We start from the raw sequence: 23794 nt of genomic DNA on the forward strand, positions 1-23794 counted from the left end.
TTTTGCATATGCAAAACCTCTTACTAACTAGTGCAGTAACTCTCGTGCATTGTGTGCCTGAGCTGGCATGTTTTGCATTGTATGCCTGAGCTGGCATGTTTTGCATATGTGGATGCTTATGACAGCATCTTTTGCATATGCAAAACCTCTTACTAACTAGTGAAGTAACTCTCGTGCATTGTATGCCTGAGCTGGCATGTTTTGCATTGTATGCCTGAGCTGGCATGTTTTGCATATGTGGATGCTTATGACAGCATCTTTTGCATATGCAAAACCTCTTACTAACTAGTGAAGTAACTCTCGTGCATTGTATGCCTGAGCTGGTATGTTTTGCATATGTGGATGCTTATGACAGCATCTTTTGCATATGCAAAACCTCTTACTAACTAGTGAAGTAACTCTCGTGCATTGTATGCCTGAGCTGGCATGTTTTGCATTGCATGCCTGAGCTGGCATGTTTTGCATATGTGGATGCTTATGACAGCATCTTTTGCATATGCAAAACCTCTTACTAACTAGTGAAGTAACTCTCGTGCATTGTATGCCTGAGCTGGCATGTTTTGCATATGTGGATGCTTATGACCGCATCTTTTGCATATGCAAAACCTCTTACTAACTAGTGAAGTAACTCTCGTGCATTGTATGCCTGAGCTGGCATGTTTTGCATTGTATGCCTGAGCTGGCATGTTTTGCACATGTGGATGCTTATGACAGCATCTTTTGCATGTGCAAAACCTCTTACTAACTAGTGAAGTAACTCTCGTGCATTGTATGCCTGAGCTGGCATGTTTTGCATATGTGGATGCTTATGACAGCATCTTTTGCATATGCAAAACCTCTTACTAACTAGTGAAGTAACTCTCGTGCATTGTATGCCTGAGCTGGCATGTTTTGCATTGTATGCCTGAGCTGGCATGTTTTGCACATGTGGATGCTTATGACAGCATCTTTTGCATGTGCAAAACCTCTTACTAACTAGTGAAGTAACTCTCGTGCATTGTGTGCCTGAGCTGGCATGTTTTGCATATGTGGATGCTTATGACAGCATCTTTTGCATATGCAAAACCTCTTACTAACTAGTGAAGTAACTCTCGTGCATTGTGTGCCTGAGCTGGAATGTTTTGCATTGTATGCCTGAGCTGGCATGTTTTGCATATGTGGATGCTTATGACAGCATCTTTTGCATATGCAAAACCTCTTACTAACTAGTGAAGTAACTCTCGTGCATTGTATGCCTGAGCTGGCATGTTTTGCATTGTATGCCTGAGCTGGCATGTTTTGCATATGTGGATGCTTATGACAGCATCTTTTGCATATGCAAAACCTCTTACTAACTAGTGAAGTAACTCTCGTGCATTGTATGCCTGAGCTGGCATGTTTTGCATATGTGGATGCTTATGACAGCATCTTTTGCATATGCAAAACCTCTTACTAACTAGTGAAGTAACTCTCGTGCATTGTATGCCTGAGCTGGCATGTTTTGCATTGTATGCCTGAGCTGGCATGTTTTGCACATGTGGATGCTTATGACAGCATCTTTTGCATGTGCAAAACCTCTTACTAACTAGTGAAGTAACTCTCGTGCATTGTATGCCTGAGCTGGCATGTTTTGCATTGTGTGCCTGAGCTGGCATGTTTTGCATTGTATGCCTGAGCTGGCATGTTTTGCATATGTGGATGCTTATGACAGCATCTTTTGCATATGCAAAACCTCTTACTAACTAGTGAAGTAACTCTCGTGCATTGTATGCCTGAGCTGGCATGTTTTGCATATGTGGATGCTTATGACAGCATCTTTTGCATATGCAAAACCTCTTACTAACTAGTGAAGTAACTCTCGTGCATTGTATGCCTGAGCTGGCATGTTTTGCATATGTGGATGCTTATGACAGCATCTTTTGCATATGCAAAACCTCTTACTAACTAGTGAAGTAACTCTCGTGCATTGTATGCCTGAGCTGGCATGTCTTGCATATGTGGATGCTTATGACAGCATCTTTTGCATATGCAAAACCTCTTACTAACTAGTGAAGTAACTCTCGTGCATTGTATGCCTGAGCTGGCATGTCTTACATATGTGGATGCTTATGACAGCATCTTTTGCATATGCAAAACCTCTTACTAACTAGTGAAGTAACTCTCGTGCATTGTATGCCTGAGCTGGGATGTTTTGCATTGTATGCCTGAGCTGGCATGTTTTGCATATGTGGATGCTTATGACAGCATCTTTTGCATATGCAAAACCTCTTACTAACTAGTGAAGTAACTCTCGTGCATTGTATGCCTGAGCTGGCATGTTTTGCATATGTGGATGCTTATGACAGCATCTTTTGCATATGCAAAACCTCTTACTAACTAGTGAAGTAACTCTCGTGCATTGTATGCCTGAGCTGGCATGTTTTGCATTGTATGCCTGAGCTGGCATGTTTTGCACATGTGGATGCTTATGACAGCATCTTTTGCATGTGCAAAACCTCTTACTAACTAGTGAAGTAACTCTCGTGCATTGTATGCCTGAGCTGGCATGTTTTGCATTGTGTGCCTGAGCTGGCATGTTTTGCATTGTGTGCCTGAGCTGGCATGTTTTGCATATGTGGATGCTTATGACAGCATCTTTTGCATATGCAAAACCTCTTACTAACTAGTGAAGTAACTCTCGTGCATTGTATGCCTGAGCTGGCATGTTTTGCATATGTGGATGCTTATGACAGCATCTTTTGCATATGCAAAACCTCTTACTAACTAGTGAAGTAACTCTCGTGCATTGTATGCCTGAGCTGGCATGTTTTGCATATGTGGATGCTTATGACAGCATCTTTTGCATATGCAAAACCTCTTATTAACTAGTGAAGTAACTCTCGTGCATTGTATGCCTGAGCTGGCATGTTTTGCATTGTATGCCTGAGCTGGCATGTTTCGCATGTGTGGATGCTTATGACCGCATCTTTTGCATATGCAAAACCTCTTACTAACTAGTGAAGTAACTCTCGTGCATTGTATGCCTGAGCTGGCATGTTTCGCATGTGTGGATGCTTATGACAGCATCTTTTGCAGATGCAAAACCTCTTACTAACTACTGAAGTAACTCTCGTGCCTGAGCTGGCATGTTTTGCATTGTATGCCTGAGCTGGCATGTTTCGCATGTGTGGATGCTTATGACAGCATCTTTTGCAGATACAAAACCTCTTACTAACTAGTGAAGTAACTCTCGTGCATTGTATGCCTGAGCTGGCATGTTTCGCATGTGTGGATGCTTATGACAGCATCTTTTGCAGATGCAAAACCTCTTACTAACTAGTGAAGTAACTCTCGTGCATTGTGTGCCCGAGCTGGCATGTTTCGCATGTGTGGATGCTTATGACAGCATCTTTTGCAGATGCAAAACCTCTTACTAACTAGTGAAGTAACTCTCGTGCATTGGGTGCCCGAGCTGGCATGTTTTGCATATGTGGATGCTTATGACAGCATCTTTTGCATATGCAAAACCTCTTACTAGTGAAGTAACTCTCGTGCATTGTATGCCTGAGCTGGCATGTTTTGCAAAACCTCTTACTAACTAGTGAAGTCGCCTTCCTCCAGCTGTCCCAGCACGTGCTGGAGAGTGACCATCCTGAATTTCTGCGCCTTGATGTATTTGTTTAACCGACGCAGGTCCAGGATGGGGCACCAACCGCCTGTCTTCTTTCTGATGAGGAAGTACCTTGAGTACACTCCGGAGCCCCGGAGCCTCCTGGGGACGAGCTCGATGGTCCCTTTCTTGAGCATCGCCTTTACCTCCAACAGCAGTTGAGGGACGTGATTCTCCTTCCTGGCCACGGGAGGAATGTGGGGGCACTTCTTTTGGAATTCCAGCGAGTGCCCATTGGCCAGGGTGTGCAACACCCAACGATCGGTGGAGATGGACTCCCACACTCTGACAAACTTTGTCAGCCGGCCTCCCACCGGGGTGCTTTGGTGGGGGCCCGACAACCTGGCTGGGTCAGTCTTGCTTGGAGGCGGCCTTGCCGCCTTGGCCTCCTTGGCGACGACGGTGGGATCCCCCTTGCTTGCCGCAACCTCTGTAGGCCTCCTGCGAAGAGGACCGGGCCGCCTGGCGGTAAGTGGAGGAGCCACCACTGGATCCTTTGGAGGCACCCTGTCTGCCTCCGGAGCTCTGAAAGGGCCATCACTGTTGAAGCACCCCAAGGGCCCGGGCCGTCTCCGAGTCGGTCTTGATGGCCTGTAGAGACTCATCTACCGCCTTACCAAAAAGGTTGTTGCCATCGAACGGCATGTCCAACACTCTGGTCTGGACGTCCTGGTGAAAGTCTGTCGCCTTTAGCCATCCTAGTCATCGGAGGCAAACTCCGTTGCCCAGTTGGCAAAATCCGGTATTGGCAATGTCCGTTGCCACCGTTATGGCGTGATCCGACGCCACCTCGCCTTCCTGCAGAATTTCTAGGGCCTCTGCCCTTTTGTCATCAGGCAGGAAATCTAGCAGGGGAGCTATCTTGAACCAGAGCTCCCTGTCGTAGCGGGCCACGATCGCTAAGGCATTGGCCGCCTAATCGTCCTCGCCACCGACGAGATGACTCGTCGTCCCATAGAGTCCAACTTCTTGCCCTCGCTGTCCGGCGGGGAAGTGGAAGTTGAAGCCGCCATGCCCGCTGCCTTCTTCTTAGCTGCTGCCGAGACGACCGAGTCTGGCGTGGGCTGGGCCCTGAGGCACAAGGGGGCGGCATCGGGGACTCGGTACTTCTTCTCGTACCTGTCCCTCTTGGCGGCAGTCATGGAAGGGTTCTTGAGGACAGCAAGCCCCTCGTCCCAGATGTCATCGAGTAAAGGCACCGTGAGGACAGTCTTCCTCTTGGCCTCTCGTCGTTGGTACAGAAACCCCTCCTTTTTCTGTTCTTCAAGGCAGAGCTGGAAGAGCTTGGATGCCCTGGTTATCATGGCGTGGAAAGAACCAACCTCATCGGCTGGAGACGTCCGCGGGGGGGTGACGACGGGATTTCCGCTGTGTCATCGCAGCCGTCGTCGTCCGTCCCCGTCGCTGTATCCGTCGCCGTATCCTCTCTAGGGTCCGGCGAGGGGGATGAGGGGTCCACCGGTCTCGCAGGCACGAAGGGCGGAGCGGGGTGGACTCTCCTCCGCTTGTTCAGAGGGCTTCCCGACGGGCCTGGTTCTGGCTCCTCCGTCGGGGTGCGTGGTAATCTCGTCCTTATCTCGGCACATAAGGATTGGATTGCCAACAAAATGGCCGCCGAGCTATCCTGGGGCTCGGGTAATGGCTGCGACGGACGGGATGGCCGCTCCACTGGGCCCTGTTCGTCGTCATCGTCACTATCTTCGATCACGTCAGCAGGGACCGTCCCCTGGGATCGAACCTTCTCGGACCTCTCGTTGAGGCTTATGAACCTCTCGTTGAGGCCCATGGACCTTTCGTTGAGGCCCTTCTCGGTTTCCACAAGTTCCTCCTCAGAGGCTGATTCCGAGTCTGTAATGGCCACCACCCCCCCTCTTTTTTCAGCCGGGGGCTTCACGGGGCTCTTAGCGATGGGCTGGAAAGAGGATTCCCTCCGCGGTGGCAGGGATACGCTGGGCCCAGAGGCTGTTTCCACTGGCGTAGTCTCAGCCGGCTCCCCCAGGGTCGCAGCGACCACTTCGGTAGAGGCCTTAGCCGGGTGGATCAAAGCCCTCGCCACCTTAGGTGCGTCCTGGGCCTTCGCCTTGGGAGAAGGGTCAGCGCCTCGCTCCCCCTTCGAGATCGACCGGGTCCGCTCCAGCGGCCTACCCGGGTTCTCGGACTTCCTCTTGCCCGAACCAGAGCGCTGGCTCGTGGTCGAACGTGCCGGGGAAGTAGCGCCCTGCCTGGCAACCGAAGAGCCCGACCTTTCGGCGCTCCCGGTGCCCGCGGACTCGCGGTGCTTGGCCTTCTGTTGGGCCCCCGTCGCCGGGGCGCCCTCACAGGACTTAGAAGCCAACTCAGACTTCTTCTTCGCCTTCTCACCTGCTGTGCCCTTCTCGAGCCAGGTGGCGAGGCGGGAACGACGATCTTGTTTGTTCCGTTTCGAAAGGTTCTTGCAGAACGCACAGTCTTTTTCCACGTGCGTCTTGTCCTCATGAAGGCAGCAGAGACATCGTGAAAGCTCGTCCTCCTTGAAAACGTTATATAATCTGCATCCAGGGCAGTTCCTGAACAGCTTGGATCCGGGCGTCGAGCTTCCCTTGTCCTGGGCCATGTCCGTTGAGGTTGGCCGCAGATCTTCCGGAATCCTCCAAGAAGTGTAAACTCGACGAAAACTTCACCTTTGAGGGGCGTAGAAGAATTCCGAAACGGGTCCCTGTTATCGGAAGTAGAAACGGTGGAGCTTGAGGCTCGACTAAACCGAAAAAATTAGAAAATCTCCTGTAAAAACGTGAAAATGCAGTAAAAAACTCGAGAGCTAAACACGAGGACTCCCAACACTTGAGCGTACGGTAAAAATCTGAGGATGGCTGCCGGAGGCGGGGCTTAGCGAGAGGGCAGTCATTGGCTGGGGGCAGTATGACCCAGAGATCAGTGATTGGTTACTACTAAGAAAGACAGGTCAGAAACGAAACTGATACTGATTTTTTCTTTACAGAGGATTCCCAGCCTGACGACGGGGAATATTCATGAGCATGTGAATCCATGCCAGACCCATGCTGGAGAACAGTTTTTTGTAGCATGTGTTTGTACATACATGCATTCCTAGAAGTAACCAGGAGTCTTCTATTGGTAAACCTTTGTATGTTAGGCCATTTGCTTGCATAAAGTCTCCCTGCATTTGTCTGGTGGTAGATTTTAAGATACATTGGGGCTCCCAGGTCTAACCCCAACCTCTTTCTCCGGAGCAATGGTGTTTAACCTGAATGTGATGTCAACTTGCTCTTCTTGCACCAATGGTAGCATCATGAGTACCGTTATCGGTCCGTTTTGCTGTCTATCAGATGGTCAGTATAGATGTTATTCACATGCGCAGAGTCTCATGTGCCAGAGATATGGACACAGCACTGTGAAATGGCCAAGGTCATTTGCTAAGGTCATTTGACAGTAGGCCATTAAATAGTGATTGTTAGTGAGAAGTCTCTGCACTAGGTGTTAAGTTGGCAGATGTATGCCTCATGGAGGATCCGGGAGAAGGTCATGGCAAGGTCATGACAAGGTGAGTGAAGTGCTTGGAAGGGTGGGTGATAGAGGGGCAATGGGCAAATAGTGCACATGTGGGACCCCCCCAGGTAGCAAGAGTGATATGCCAGCAGCACAGAAGCCCACCAGTGCTTGTAGCAGAGGCCTAACCACAAGTAGAATGGTGGCAAGGGTCTACTGGCAGAAGCACCCCGGCATAGAGTGCAGGCTGCGCTACTCTGCTGGCAGCTTCACGTAAACCCAAATTGTCCCTAAAGATTAAACAGCGATAAAAGGATTACATTTGAGGGGTACAGAGTGGGGCCAGATACATAAAACACGATCAATAGATTGGGGTTCACAGATATTGGTAGTAAGTTGAGGATACATTGGGGGGAACAGGATCATGGCATCATTGCACCAGTGAGTTGTTTGGGCTCCATTGGCAGAGGAAAACATCACGTGGGTTCACTATAAGCTTGGCCCTCAAACAGCATGAGGGTGAAAGATAACAGTAATTATTGCAGAGTCACTCTGTGGTTTCTAAGTAAACACAAAGAAAATCACCACAAAGAGTTAAATTGAGGTTAGTTGGTATACATGAAAGAAAAGTCATAAATGAGAGGCCCAAGGAAATGCAATGTAATGTCATTTGATGTAAAAAGTCCTCTGCATAGCACACCACTGCCACCACGCATAGCCAACACTGCCACCGTGAATAGCCTCCACTGCCACCATGCATAGTCACCACTGCCACTGCGCATAGTGCACCACTGCCACCGCACATAGTGCACCACTGCCACCATGCATAGCCACCACTGCCATCACGCATAGCGTCCACTGCCACTGCGCATAGTCACCACTGCCACCGCGCATAGCCACCACTGCCACCACCCATAGCAACTACTGCCACCATGCATAGCCTCCACTGCCACTGTGCATAGCCTCCACTACCACCGCACATAGCAACTACTGCCACCGTGCATAGCCACCACTGCTACCACGCATAGCCACCACTACCATTGTGCATAGCCTCCACTGCTACCACGCATAGGCACCACTGCCACCACGCATAGCATCCACTGCCACCCTGCATAGCCTCTACTGCCACTGCGCATAGCCTCCACTGCTACAACGCATAGCCTCCACTGCCACTGCAGATAGCCACCACTGCTACTGTGCATAGCCTCCAGTGCCACCACGCACAGTCACCACCGCCACCTCACATAGCAACCACTACCACTGTGCATAGTGCACCACTGCCAGGGTACATAGCCACCATGCCACTGCGCATATCCTCCGCTGCCACCACACATAGCCACCACTGCTACCACACATAGCCACCACTGCCACCTTGCATAGCCGGCACAGCACATAGCATCCACTGACACCGTGTATAGCCTCCACTGCCACTGTGCATAGCCTCCACTGCCACCACGCATAGCCACCACTGCCACTGTGCATAGCCACCACTGCCACTGTGCATTGCCACCACTGTCACTGCGCATAGCACACCACTGCCACCGTGTATAGCCACCACCGCCACCGTGCATAGCCTCCACTGCCACCGTGCTTAGCCTCCACTGCCACTGTGCATAGCCTCCACTGCCACTGTGCATAGCCACCACTGCTACCGCGCATAGCCACCACTGCTACCATTAATAGCCACCACTGCCACCGTGCATAGCCAACACTGCCACTGCACAGAGCATCCACTGCCACTGTGCACTGCTAACGCACATAGCCACCACTGCTACCATGCATAGCCACCACTGCCACTGTGCATAGCCACCACTGCACATAGCATCCACTTCCACTGCGCATAGCCACCACTGCTACCACACTTAACCTCCACTGCCACCGCACATAGCCTCCACTGCCACCGTGCATAGCCTCCACTGTCACCGTGCAAAGCCACCACTGTCACCGATCATAGCCACCACTTCTACTGCACATAGGCACCACTGCCATTGTACATAGCATCCACTGCCACCATGCATAGCCACCACTGCTACCACACATAGGTTCTACTGCTACCACACATAGCCTCCCCTGCCACCACGCATAGCTTCCACTGCCGCCACGCATAGCCTCCAATGCCACTGTGCATAGCCACCACTGTCACCGTGCATAGCCACCACTACCATCGTGCATAGCATCCACTGCCACTGCGTACTGCTACCGCACATAGCCACCACTGCTACCATGCATAGCCACCACTGCCGCCATGCATAGCCATCACTGCCACTGCGCATAGCCTCCACTTCCACTGTGCATAGCCACCACTGCTACCACACTTAGCCTCCACTGCCACCACACATCACCTCCACTGCCACCATGCATAGCTACCACACATAGGTTCTACTGCTACCACACATAGCCTCCCCTGCCACTGCGCATAGCTTCCACTGGTGCCACGCATAGCCTCCACTGCCACTGTGCATAGCCACCACTGTCACCGTGCATAGCCACCACTACCATCGTGCATAGCCTCCACTGCTACCACGCATAGGTACCCCTGCCACAATGCATAGCCACCACTGCCACCACGCATAGCATCCACTGCCACCCTGCATAGCCTCTACTGCCACTGCGCATAGCCTCCACTGCCACCACGTATAGCCTCCACTGCCACTGCAGATAGCCACCACTGCTACTGTGCATAGCCTCCACTGCCACCACGCACAGTCACCACCGCCACCGCGCATAGCCACCACTACCACTGTGCATAGCGCACCACTGCCAGGGTACATAGCCACCATGCCACTGTGCATAGCATCCACTGCCACCGCGCATAGCCTCCACTGCCACTGCACATAGCCACCACTGCTACCACACATAGCCACCACTGCCACCTTGCATAGCCGGCACAGCACATAGCATCCACTGACACCGTGCATAGCCTCCACTGCCACTGTGCATAGCCTCCACTGCCACCGCGCATAGCCTCCACTGCCACTGTGCATAGCCTCCACTGCCACCATGCATAGTCACCACTGCCACCACTCATAGCCACCACTGCCGCTGTGCATAGCCACCACTGCCACTGCACATAGCACACCACTGCCACCGTGTATAGATACCACTGCCACCGTGCATAGTCTCCACTGCCACCATGTTTAGCCTCCACTACCACCGTGCATATCCTCCACTGCCACCGCAAATAGCCACCACTGGTACCGCGCATAGCCACCACTGCTACCATGCATAGCCTCCACTGCCGCCACGCATAGCATCCACTGCCAGGGCAGAAAGACACCACTGCTACTGCAAATAGCCACCAGTGCTGCCATGCAAAGCCACCACTGCCACGGTGCATAGCCACCACTGCCACTGTGCATAGCATCCACTGCCGCCACCCATAGCATCCACTGCCAGAGCAGAAAGACACGACTGCTACGTCACATAGCCACCACTGCTACCATACATAGCCACCACTGCCACCGTGCATAGCTGCCACTGTGCATAGCATCCACTGCCACTGCGTACTGCTACCGCACATAGCCACCACTGCTACCATGCATAGCCACCACTGCCGCCATGCATAGCCACCACTGCCACCGTGCATAGCCTCCACTTCCACCATGTATAGCCACCACTGCTACCACACTTAGCCTCCACTGCCACAACACATCACCTCCACTGCCACCGTGCAAAGCCACCACTGCTACCACACATAGGTTCCACTGCTACCGCACATAGCCACCACTGCCACTGCGCATAGCCTCCACTGTCACCGTGCATAGCCTCCACTGCCACCACACATAGCCACCACTGCCACCTTACATAGCCGCCACTGCACATAGCATCCACTGACACCGTGTATAGCCTCCACTGCCACTGTGCATAGCCTCCACTGCCACCGCGCATAGCCACCACTGCCACCGTGCATAGCCACCACTACCACTGTGCATTGCCACCACTTTCACTGCGCATAGCACACCACTGCCACCGTGTATAGCCACCACTGCCACCGTGCATAGCCTCCACTGTCACCGTGCTTAGCCTCCACTGCCACTGTGCATAGCCTCCACTGCCACTGTGCATAGCCACCACTGCTGCCGCGCATAGCCACCACTGCTACCATGAATAGCCACCACTGCCACTGTGCATAGCCAACACTGCCACTGTGCAGAGCATCCACTGCCACTGTGTACTGCTAACGCACATAGCCACCACTGCTACCATGCATAGCCACCACTGCCACTGTGCATAGCCACCACTGCGCATAGCCACCACTGCTACCACACTTAACCTCCACTGCCACCGCACATAGCCTCCCCTGTCACCGCGCATAGCCTCCACTGGTGCCACGCATAGCCTCCACTGCCACCGTACATAGCCACCACTGCCACTGCACATAGCTCCACTGTCACCGTGCATAGCCTCCACTGCCACCACACATAGCCACCACTGCCACCTTGCATAGCCGCCACTGCACATAGCATCCACTGACACCGTGTATAGCCTCCACTGCCACTGTGCATAGCCTCCACTGCCACCGTGCATAGCCACCACTGCCACTGTGCATAGCCACCACAGCCACTGTGCATTGCCACCACTGTCACTGCGCCTAGCACACCACTGCCACCTTGTATAGCCACCACTGCCACCGTGCATAGCCTCCACTGCCACCCTGCTTAGCCTCCACTGCCACTGTGCATAGCCTCCACTGCCACTGTGCATAGCCACCACTGCTACCGCGCATAGCCACCACTGCTACCATGAATAGCCACCACTGCCACCGTGCATAGCCAACACTGCCACTGCGCAGAGCATCCACTGCCACTGTGCACTGCTAACGCACATAGCCACCACTGCTACCATGCATAGCCACCACTGCCACTGTGCATAGCCACCACTGTGCATAGCATCCACTTCCACTGCGCATAGCCACCACTGCTACCACACTTAACCTCCACTGCCACCGCACATAGCCTCCACTGCCACCGTGCATAGCCTCCACTGTCACCGTGCAAAGCCACCACTGTCACCGATCATAGCCACCACTTCTACTGCACATAGGCAGCACTGCCATTGTACATAGCATCCACTGCCACCATGCATAGCCACCACTGCTACCACACATAGGTTCTACTGCTACCACACATAGCCTCCCCTGCCACCACGCATAGCTTCCACTGCCACCACACATAGCCTCCACTGCCACTGTGCATAGCCACCACTGTCACCGTGCATAGCCACCACTACCATCGTGCATAGCATCCACTGCCACTGCGTACTTCTACCGCACATAGCCACCACTGCTACCATGCATAGCCACCACTGCCACCATGCATAGCCACCACTGCCACTACGCATAGCCTGTGCATAGCCTCCACTTCCACTGTGCATAGCCACCACTGCTACCACACTTAGCCTCCACTGCCACCACACATCACCTCCACTGCCACCATGCGTAGCCACCACTGCTACCACACATAGGTTCTACTGCTACCACACATAGCCTCCCCTGCCACCGCGCATAGCTTCCACTGCCGCCACGCATAGCCTCCACTGCCACTGTGCATAGCCACCACTGTCACCGTGCATAGCCAACAGTACCATAGCCTCCACTGCTACCACACTTAACCTCCACTGCCACCGCACATAGCCTCCACTGCCACCGTGCATAGCCTCCACTGTCACCGTGCAAAGCCACCACTGTCACCGATCATAGCCACCACTTCTACTGCACATAGGCAGCACTGCCATTGTACATAGCATCCACTGCCACCATGCATAGCCACCACTGCTACCACACATAGGTTCTACTGCTACCACACATAGCCTCCCCTGCCACCACGCATAGCTTCCACTGCCACCACACATAGCCTCCACTGCCACTGTGCATAGCCACCACTGTCACCGTGCATAGCCACCACTACCATCGTGCATAGCATCCACTGCCACTGCGTACTGCTACCGCACATAGCCACCACTGCTACCATGCATAGCCACCACTGCCACCATGCATAGCCACCACTGCCACTACGCATAGCCTGTGCATAGCCTCCACTTCCACTGTGCATAGCCACCACTGCTACCACACTTAGCCTCCACTGCCACCACACATCACCTCCACTGCCACCATGCATAGCCACCACTGCTACCACACATAGGTTCTACTGCTACCACACATAGCCTCCCCTGCCACTGCGCATAGCTTCCACTGGTGCCACGCATAGCCTCCACTGCCACTGTGCATAGCCACCACTGTCACCGTGCATAGCCACCACTACCATCGTGCATAGCCTCCACTGCTACCACGCATAGGTACCCCTGCCACAATGCATAGCCACCACTGCCACCACGCATAGCATCCACTGCCACCCTGCATAGCCTCTACTGCCACTGCGCATAGCCTCCACTGCCACCACGTATAGCCTCCACTGCCACTGCAGATAGCCACCACTGCTACTGTGCATAGCCTCCACTGCCAGCACGCAGAGTCACCACCGCCACCGCGCATAGCCACCACTACCACTGTGCATAGCGCACCACTGCCAGGGTACATAGCCACCATGCCACTGTGCATAGCATCCACTGCCACCGCGCATAGCCTCCACTGCCACTGCACATAGCCACCACTGCTACCACACATAGCCACCACTGCCACCTTGCATAGCCGGCACAGCACATAGCATCCACTGACACCGTGCATAGCCTCCACTGCCACTGTGCATAGCCTCCACTGCCACCGCGCATAGCCTCCACTGCCACCGTGCATAGCCTCCACTGCCACCATGCATAGTCACCACTGCCACCACTCATAGCCACCACTGCCGCTGTGCATAGCCACCACTGCCACTGCACATAGCACACCACTGCCACCGTGTATAGCTACCACTGCCACCGTGCATAGCCTCCACTGCCACCATGTTTAGCCTCCACTACCACCGTGCATATCCTCCACTGCCACCGCAAATAGCCACCACTGGTACCGCGCATAGCCACCACTGCTACCATGCATAGCCACCACTGCCACCGTGCATAGCCACCACTACCACTGCACATAGCCTCCACTGCCACTGCACATAGCCTCCACTGCCGCCACGCATAGCATCCACTGCCAGGGCAGAAAGACACCACTGCTACTGCAAATAGCCACCAGTGCTGCCATGCAAAGCCACCACTGCCACGGTGCATAGCCACCACTGCCACTGTGCATAGCATCCACTGCCGCCACCCATAGCATCCACTGCCAGAGCAGAAAGACACGACTGCTACTTCACATAGCCACCACTGCTACCATACATAGCCACCACTGCCACCGTGCATAGCTGCCACTGTGCATAGCATCCACTGCCACTGCGTACTGCTACCGCACATAGCCACCACTGCTACCATGCATAGCCACCACTGCCGCCATGCATAGCCACCACTGCCACTGCGCATAGCCTCCACTTCCACCATGTATAGCCACCACTGCTACCACACTTAGCCTCCACTGCCACAACACATCACCTCCACTGCCACCGTGCAAAGCCACCACTGCTACCACACATAGGTTCCACTGCTACCGCACATAGCCACCACTGCCACTGCGCATAGCCTCCACTGTCACCGTGCATAGCCTCCACTGCCACCACACATAGCCACCATTGCCACCTTGCATAGCCGCCACTGCACATAGCATCCACTGACACCGTGTATAGCCTCCACTGCCACTGTGCATAGCCTCCACTGCCACCGCGCATAGCCACCACTGCCACCATGCATAGCCACCACTACCACTGTGCATTGCCACCACTTTCACTGCGCATAGCACACCACTGCCACCGTGTATAGCCACCACTGCCACCGTGCATAGCCTCCACTGCCACCGTGCTTAGCCTCCACTGCCACTGTGCATAGCCTCCACTGCCACTGTGCATAGCCACCACTGCTGCCGCGCATAGCCACCACTGCTACCATGAATAGCCACCACTGCCACTGTGCATAGCCAACACTGCCACTGTGCAGAGCATCCACTGCCACTGTGTACTGCTAACGCACATAGACGCCACTGCTACCATGCATAGCCACCACTGCCACTGTGCATAGCCACCACTGCGCATAGCCACCACTACTACCACACTTAACCTCCACTGCCACCGCACATAGCCTCCCCTGTCACCGCACATAGCCTCCACTGGTGCCACGCATAGCCTCCACTGCCACCGCACATAGCCACCACTGCCACTGCGCATAGCCTCCACTGTCACCGTGCATAGCCTCCACTGCCACCACACATAGCCACCACTGCCACCTTGCATAGCCGCCACTGCACATAGCATCCACTGACACCGTGTATAGCCTCCACTGCCACTGTGCATAGCCTCCACTGCCACCGTGCATAGCCACCACTGCCACTGTGCATTGCCACCACTGTCACTGCGCCTAGCACACCACTGCCACCTTGTATAGCCACCACTGCCACCGTGCATAGCCTCCACTGCCACCCTGCTTAGCCTCCACTGCCACTGTGCATAGCCTCCACTGCCACTGTGCATAGCCACCACTGCTACCGCGCATAGCCACCACTGCTACCATGAATAGCCACCACTGCCACCGTGCATAGCCAACACTGCCACTGCGCAGAGCATCCACTGCCACTGTGCACTGCTAACGCACATAGCCACCACTGCTACCATGCATAGCCACCACTGCCACTGTGCATAGCCACCACTGTGCATAGCATCCACTTCCACTGCGCATAGCCACCACTGCTACCACACTTAACCTCCACTGCCACCGCACATAGCCTCCACTGCCACCGTGCATAGCCTCCACTGTCACCGTGCAAAGCCACCACTGTCACCGATCATAGCCACCACTTCTACTGCACATAGGCAGCACTGCCATTGTACATAGCATCCACTGCCACCATGCATAGCCACCACTGCTACCACACATAGGTTCTACTGCTACCACACATAGCCTCCCCTGCCACCACGCATAGCTTCCACTGCCACCACACATAGCCTCCACTGCCACTGTGCATAGCCACCACTGTCACCGTGCATAGCCACCACTACCATCGTGCATAGCATCCACTGCCACTGCGTACTGCTACCGCACATAGCCACCACTGCTACCATGCATAGCCACCACTGCCACCATGCATAGCCACCACTGCCACTACGCATAGCCTGTGCATAGCCTCCACTTCCACTGTGCATAGCCTCCCCTGCCACCACGCATAGCTTCCACTGCCACCACACATAGCCTCCACTGCCACTGTGCATAGCCACCACTGTCACCGTGCATAGCCAACAGTACCATAGCCTCCACTGCTACCACACTTAACCTCCACTGCCACCGCACATAGCCTCCACTGCCACCGTGCAAAGCCACCACTGTCACCGATCATAGCCACCACTTCTACTGCACATAGGCAGCACTGCCATTGTACATAGCATCCACTGCCACCATGCATAGCCACCACTGCTACCACACATAGGTTCTACTGCTACCACACATAGCCTCCCCTGCCACCACGCATAGCTTCCACTGCCACCACACATAGCCTCCACTGCCACTGTGCATAGCCACCACTGTCACCGTGCATAGCCACCACTACCATCGTGCATAGCATCCACTGCCACTGCGTACTGCTACCGCACATAGCCACCACTGCTACCATGCATAGCCACCACTGCCACCATGCATAGCCACCACTGCCACTACGCATAGCCTGTGCATAGCCTCCACTTCCACTGTGCATAGCCTCCCCTGCCACCACGCATAGCTTCCACTGCCACCACACATAGCCTCCACTGCCACTGTGCATAGCCACCACTGTCACCGTGCATAGCCAACAGTACCATAGCCTCCACTGCTACCACACTTAACCTCCACTGCCACCGCACATAGCCTCCACTGCCACCGTGCATAGCCTCCACTGTCACCGTGCAAAGCCACCACTGTCACCGATCATAGCCACCACTTCTACTGCACATAGGCAGCACTGCCATTGTACATAGCATCCACTGCCACCATGCATAGCCACCACTGCTACCACACTTAACCTCCACTGCCACCGCACATAGCCTCCACTGCCACCGTGCATAGCCTCCACTGTCACCGTGCAAAGCCACCACTGTCACCGATCATAGCCACCACTTCTACTGCACATAGGCAGCACTGCCATTGTACATAGCATCCACTGCCACCATGCATAGCCACCACTGCTACCACACATAGGTTCTACTGCTACCACACATAGCCTCCCCTGCCACCACGCATAGCTTCCACTGCCACCACACATAGCCTCCACTGCCACTGTGCATAGCCACCACTGTCACCGTGCATAGCCACCACTACCATCGTGCATAGCATCCACTGCCACTGCGTACTGCTACCGCACATAGCCACCACTGCTACCATGCATAGCCACCACTGCCACCATGCATAGCCACCACTGCCACTACGCATAGCCTGTGCATAGCCTCCACTTCCACTGTGCATAGCCACCACTGCTACCACACTTAGCCTCCACTGCCACCACACATCACCTCCACTGCCACCATGCGTAGCCACCACTGCTACCACACATAGGTTCTACTGCTACCACACATAGCCTCCCCTGCCACCGCGCATAGCTTCCACTGCCGCCACGCATAGCCTCCACTGCCACTGTGCATAGCCACCACTGTCACCGTGCATAGCCAACAGTACCATAGCCTCCACTGCTACCACTCATAGGCACCCCTGCCACAATGCATAGCCACCACTGCCACCACGCATAGCATCCACTGCCACCCTGCATAGCCTCTACTGCCACTGCGCATAGCCTCCACTGCCACCACGTATAGCCTCCACTGCCACTGCAGATAGCCACCACTGCTACTGTGCATAGCCTCCACTGCCACCATGCACAGCACCACCGCCACCGCGCATAGCCACCACTACCACTGTGCATAGCGCACCACTGCCAGGGTACATAGCCACCATGCCACTGTGCATAGCATCCACTGCCACCGCGCATAGCCTACACTGCCACTGCACATAGCCACCACTGCTACCACACATAGCCACCACTGCCACCTTGCATAGCCGGCACAGCACATAGCATCCACTGACACCGTGCATAGCCTCCACTGCCACTGTGCATAGCCTCCACTGCCACCGCGCATAGCCTCCACTGCCACTGTGCACAGCCTCCACTGCCACCATGCATAGTCACCACTGCCACCACGCATAGCCACCACTGCCGCTGTGCATAGCCACCACTGCCACTGCACATAGCACACCACTGCCACCGTGTATAGCTACCACTGCCACCGTGCATAGCCTCCACTGCCACCATGTTTAGCCTCCACTACCACCGTGCATATCCTCCACTGCCACCGCAAATAGCCACCACTGGCACCGCGCATAGCCACCACTGCTACCATGCATAGCCACCACTGCCACCGTGCAAGGCCACCACTACCACTGCACATAACCTCCACTGCCACTGCACATAGCCTCCACTGCCACCACGCATAGCATCCACTGCCAGCGCAGAAAGACACCACTGCTACTGCACATAGCCACCAGTGCTACCATGCAAAGCCACCACTGCCACCGTGCATAGCCACCACTGCCACTGTGCATAGCATCCACTGCCGCCACCCATAGCATCCACTGCCAGAGCAGAAAGACACCACTGCTACTGCACATAGCCACCACTGCTACCATGCATAGCCACCACTGCCACCATGCATAGCCACCACTGCCACTGTGCATAGCATCCACTGCCACTGCGTACTGCTACCGCACATAGCCACCACTGCCACCATGCATAGCCACCACTGCTACCACACATAGGTTCTACTGCTACCACACATAGCCTCCCCTGCCACCACGCATAGCTTCCACTGCCGCCACACATAGCCTCCACTGCCACTGTGCATAGCCACCACTGTCACCGTGCATAGCCACCACTACCATCGTGCATAGCATCCACTGCCACTGCGTACTGCTACCGCACATAGCCACCACTGCTACCATGCATAGCCACCACTGCCGCCATGCATAGCCACCACTGCCACTGCGCATAGCCTGCGCATAGCCTCCACTTCCACTGTGCATAGCCACCACTGCTACCACACTTAGCCTCCACTGCCACCACACATCACCTCCACTGCCACCATGCGTAGCCACCACTGCTACCACACATAGGTTCTACTGCTACCACACATAGCCTCCCCTGCCACCACGCATAGCTTCCACTGCCGCCAAGCATAGCCTCCACTGCCACTGTGCATAGCCACCACTGTCACCGTGTATAGCCAACAATACCATAGCCTCCACTGCTACCACGCATAGGCACCCCTGCCACAATGCATAGCCACCACTGCCACCACGCATAGCATCCACTGCCACCCTGCATAGCCTCTACTGCCACTGTGCATAGCCTCCACTGCCACCAGGTATAGCCTCCACTGCCACTGCAGATAGCCACCACTGCTACTGTGCATAGCCTCCACTGCCACCATGCACAGTCACCACCGCCACCGCGCATAGCCACCACTACCACTGTGCATAGCGCACCACTGCCAGGGTACATAGCCACCATGCCACTGTGCATAGCATCCACTGCCACCGCGCATAGCCTCCACTGCCACTGCACATAGCCACCACTGCTACCACACATAGCCACCACTGCCACCTTGCATAGCCGGCACAGCACATAGCATCCACTGACACCGTGCATAGCCTCCACTGCCACTGTGCATAGCCTCCACTGCCACCGCGCATAGCCTCCACTGCCACTGTGCACAGCCTCCACTGCCACCATGCATAGTCACCACTGCCACCACGCATAGCCACCACTGCTGCTGTGCATAGCCACCACTGCCACTGCACATAGCACACCACTGCCACCGTGTATAGCTACCACTGCCACCGTGCATAGCCTCCACTGCCACCATGTTTAGCCTCCACTACCACCGTGCATATCCTCCACTGCCACCGCAAATAGCCACCACTGGCACCGCGCATAGCCACCACTGCTACCATGCATAGCCACCACTGCCACCGTGCAAGGCCACCACTACCACTGCACATAGCCTCCACTGCCACTGCACATAGCCTCCACTGCCGCCACGCATAGCATCCACTGCCAGCGCAGAAAGACACCACTGCTACTGCACATAGCCACCAGTGCTACCATGCAAAGCCACCACTGCCACCGTGCATAGCCACTACTGCCACTGTGCATAGCATCCACTGCCGCCACCCATAGCATCCACTGCCAGAGCAGAAAGACACCACTGCTACTGCACATAGCCACCACTGCTACCATGCATAGCCACCACTGCCACCATGCATAGCCACCACTGCCACTGTGCATAGCATCCACTGCCACTGCGTACTGCTACCGCACATAGCCACCACTGCTACCATGCATAGCCACCACTGCCGCCATGCATAGCCACCACTGCCACTGCGCATAGCCTCCACTTCCACCGTGTATAGCAACCACTGCTACCACACTTAGCCTCCACTGCCACAACACATCACCTCCACTGCCACCGTGCAAAGCCACCACTGCTACCACACATAGGTTCGACTGCTACCACACATAGCCTCCCCTGTCACCGCGCATAGCCTCCACTGGTGCCACGCATAGCCTCCACTTGCACCGCACATAGCCACCACTGCCACTGCGCATAGCCTCCACTGTCACCGTGCATAGCCTCCACTGCCACCACACATAGTCACCAGTGCCATGGCCAAGTCGGAAGCCTTTAGAGGACTAGAGGGCGAGGGAGGTATTGGCATCTACAGAGAAGTACTTTAGACCTGAGCATTTGTGGGATGTTTGGTGGTTTTTGGAGGTGAGCCCACGATCACTTTAACGCCGGGTTAGCACCTTGCAATGGTGGAGGGCGGGCTGATAGAATTGCAAATGTGAGCAGTGGCTTTGCTCCGCTAGTGTGGTATTTTGCATGCAGGCCAAGGTCGGGTGTGGATGTGTGAGTAGTGGCTTAAGTCATTTGGTGGGGGCAGCAGAGAAGGACGGGCTAGTGGGGACCCCCGCTCTAGGACTTTCAGGCTAGAGTGAGCCTTTTTAGTTCTGTTCTGTTGTTGGACTGGCCTGGTGAGGGGGGTTTCATGCGCTGTTGTCTATTGTTATGAAGACTTATGAGAATTCTGGTGCTTTGTAAGAAGGGGGCTTTGCAGAAAGACTGTCCAGACTGAGTCTGATCTGCTGGCCTCCTCAGCTGGGGTGGTGCTGATCATGACACAGGGGCTGTATCCTTAATACCCCAGGGCCATCATGGCACTGCCCCACAATCACCACACTTTAAAGCCTCCTCTGTCTCCCTCCCACATCTGCCTCCTGCCGCAGGGACCCTGGCACCAAGGATGTCCTGGGAGTTCTGGTTCCACTCAGTCTAAGGATCAGACGCGGGAAATCCCTTCCTGGTCCCTTGCACATGGCGACCACTGGCCAGTACGGAGGGGGCGCCCAATAGGGCGAGCAATGACCACTTGGCTATATCAATAATGAAAATGCCTTGCCTTCCAACAGCCGACTCAACAAACTGCAGGGTTTCTGAACCGGGTCCCGGGCAGATCAGGCGGATTCCGTTTACACTCGTGTCATCTGCCGAGCCACGACGGGGCTCTATCTGTGGAGAGGGAAAACAATGTGAGAAAAAGCTGCTTCTCCTAACTATAAGAACTGAGTAGTATTAAAATGCCCCTAGTTATGACCTGAGATTTACAGCATCTGGGACACAGAAAGTAGTAGATGACCTTCATCACCTGAAGTCAAAATATGTGGTACATTAAACGCGGGATGGTACGAGCACCTATAATTACAGCGCTTAGAAACAGAAAGTGTTTGGCAGGAAGCACCATGTAGGAAGTTCTGATTATTGGCACTGTTTAGCAGCTCCAGCTGGGCGGGTCTGGGGACACCACACCTCAGGGCCTCACGCATGCGGCTGGTGAAGGAAGAAGAAGGTCTTTCCTGTGAAGGCGCCTCAAGTCCTCGATCCCCCGGGGTCCTCTCTGGGGGAGGAGGGGGTTCAACACACTCATAGACTGGACGGGGAAAGATGCTCAGCCTAGGACGACAGCATTGATTTGGGGGAGCACAAGGAGAGCACAGCAGAAACAGCTCACATGAAGAGAAAAGCCTAAGGTGTGACTCTGAAGGCGGGAAGGAAGAGCTGCCAGTTTGGACCACTTTGTGTTTGGCAGAAAGCCTGATGCTTGATATTTTCCACCAGTAGCCACTGGAGAAACCTGATGCTTGATATTCTCCACAAGCAGCCAATGGAGAAGCCTGATGCTTGATATTCTCAACCAGCAGCCAACAGAGAAGCCTGATGCTTGATATTCTCCACCAGCAGCCACTGGAGAATCCTGATGCTTGATATTCTCCACAAGCAGCCAATGGAGAAGCCTGATGCTTGATATTCTCCACCAGCAGCCACTGGAGAAGCCTGATGCTTGATATTCTCCAAAGCAGCCAATGGAGAAGCCTGATGCTTGATATTCTCCACCAGCAGCCAACGGAGAAGCCTGACGCTTGATATTCTCCGCCAGCAGTCAACGGAGAAACCTGATGCTTGATATTCTCCAACAGCAGCCATTGGAGAAGCCTGATGCTTGATATTCTCCACCCACCAGCTGCCAATGGAGAAACCCGATGCTTGATATTCTCCACCAGCAGCCAATGGAGAGAAATTGGGAAACAGGATCCCAGTATCTTTGATTGAGAAGGCTGATGAGAGCACGGTCTTGCTTGTGTGCGTGTCCAGAAATGGCCAAAGTAACTATGGTTACAGGCAGAGGAAAATGATCATATATTCCAGCTGCAAAAAAGCTGATTACAATAGTCAAATTCCCCAGTAAAATAAAAGGGTTAGGACTCTCCTATGAAAGCATGGCTCTAAGAGACAGACTTGGATAACTAAGGAGATCTGGGGTAACAGAGAAATCAGGTTTGGATAACTGAGGGGATGTGGGTAGTACAGAGAGACAGACTCGGATAACTGATGAGTTCTGGGGTACAATAGAGAGATTGGATCTGGGTAAATGGTGAGATATGAGGTAACATAAGGAGGCCGACCTGGAGTTCTAGGGTTACATAGAGAGGAATGGGTTGGGTAACTGAGGAGAAATGAAGTAACACAGAGCGACAGATTGGGTATCTGAGGAGAGCTGCGTTAACATAGAGAGAGCAGGCCTGGTTAAAGGATGAGATCAGAGCTGACAGAGAGAGATAGTACTTGGATAACTGAGGCGATCCGGGGTAACATGGGGCGAGGGAGCTTCGTAACCGGGGACACCTGGGGTAACATAAATATTTCTGATTTAAGTAACTGAGGAAAAAATGGGGTAACATAAAGAGACAGACGTGTGTATCTGAGGAAATCTTGGATAGCACAGGGAGATCAGGCAAAGGTAACTGAGGAGATCTGAGGTAACAGAGTGTAAGGAAGGCACAGCATCAAAGTAAGACAGACACAAGTGATCACAGTTCAAGGGTGTTTATTGAACTGTAAAATGGGTGAGATAAAAGCCTAATCTAAACCCAAAGCTAAAATGGAAGCAAGCTACGACCATCAAATAATAATAATACAGTCCTAGTGAATTCTAGTCAAATAAAAAAGGGCCTATACTATAAACCAATTGTCATACCTTACTCTAAAGAACAAAATAGTGGGGATTACT

At 53.9% G+C, this 23794-nt stretch overlaps 1 protein-coding gene across 3 annotated transcripts in view; it reads right to left on the reverse strand.

Moving 5' to 3' along the window:
* The window catches only part of LOC138579453 (vitelline membrane outer layer protein 1 homolog), a 261874-nt gene that overhangs the window by 61688 nt on the left and 176392 nt on the right, over positions 1-23794 (reverse strand). For all 3 annotated transcript variants that reach the window (XM_069649783.1, XM_069649784.1, XM_069649785.1), the window contains exon 5: positions 21629-21738. In XM_069649783.1, coding sequence (XP_069505884.1) covers positions 21629-21738 — 110 coding nt within the window. The remainder of the gene's footprint in view (positions 1-21628; positions 21739-23794) is intronic.

The sequence above is a fragment of the Ambystoma mexicanum genome, chromosome 3p (assembly GCF_040938575.1).
Source record: "Ambystoma mexicanum isolate Mex_15411 chromosome 3p, UKY_AmexF1_1, whole genome shotgun sequence".
In the NCBI taxonomy this organism is placed as follows: Eukaryota; Metazoa; Chordata; class Amphibia; order Caudata; family Ambystomatidae; genus Ambystoma; species Ambystoma mexicanum.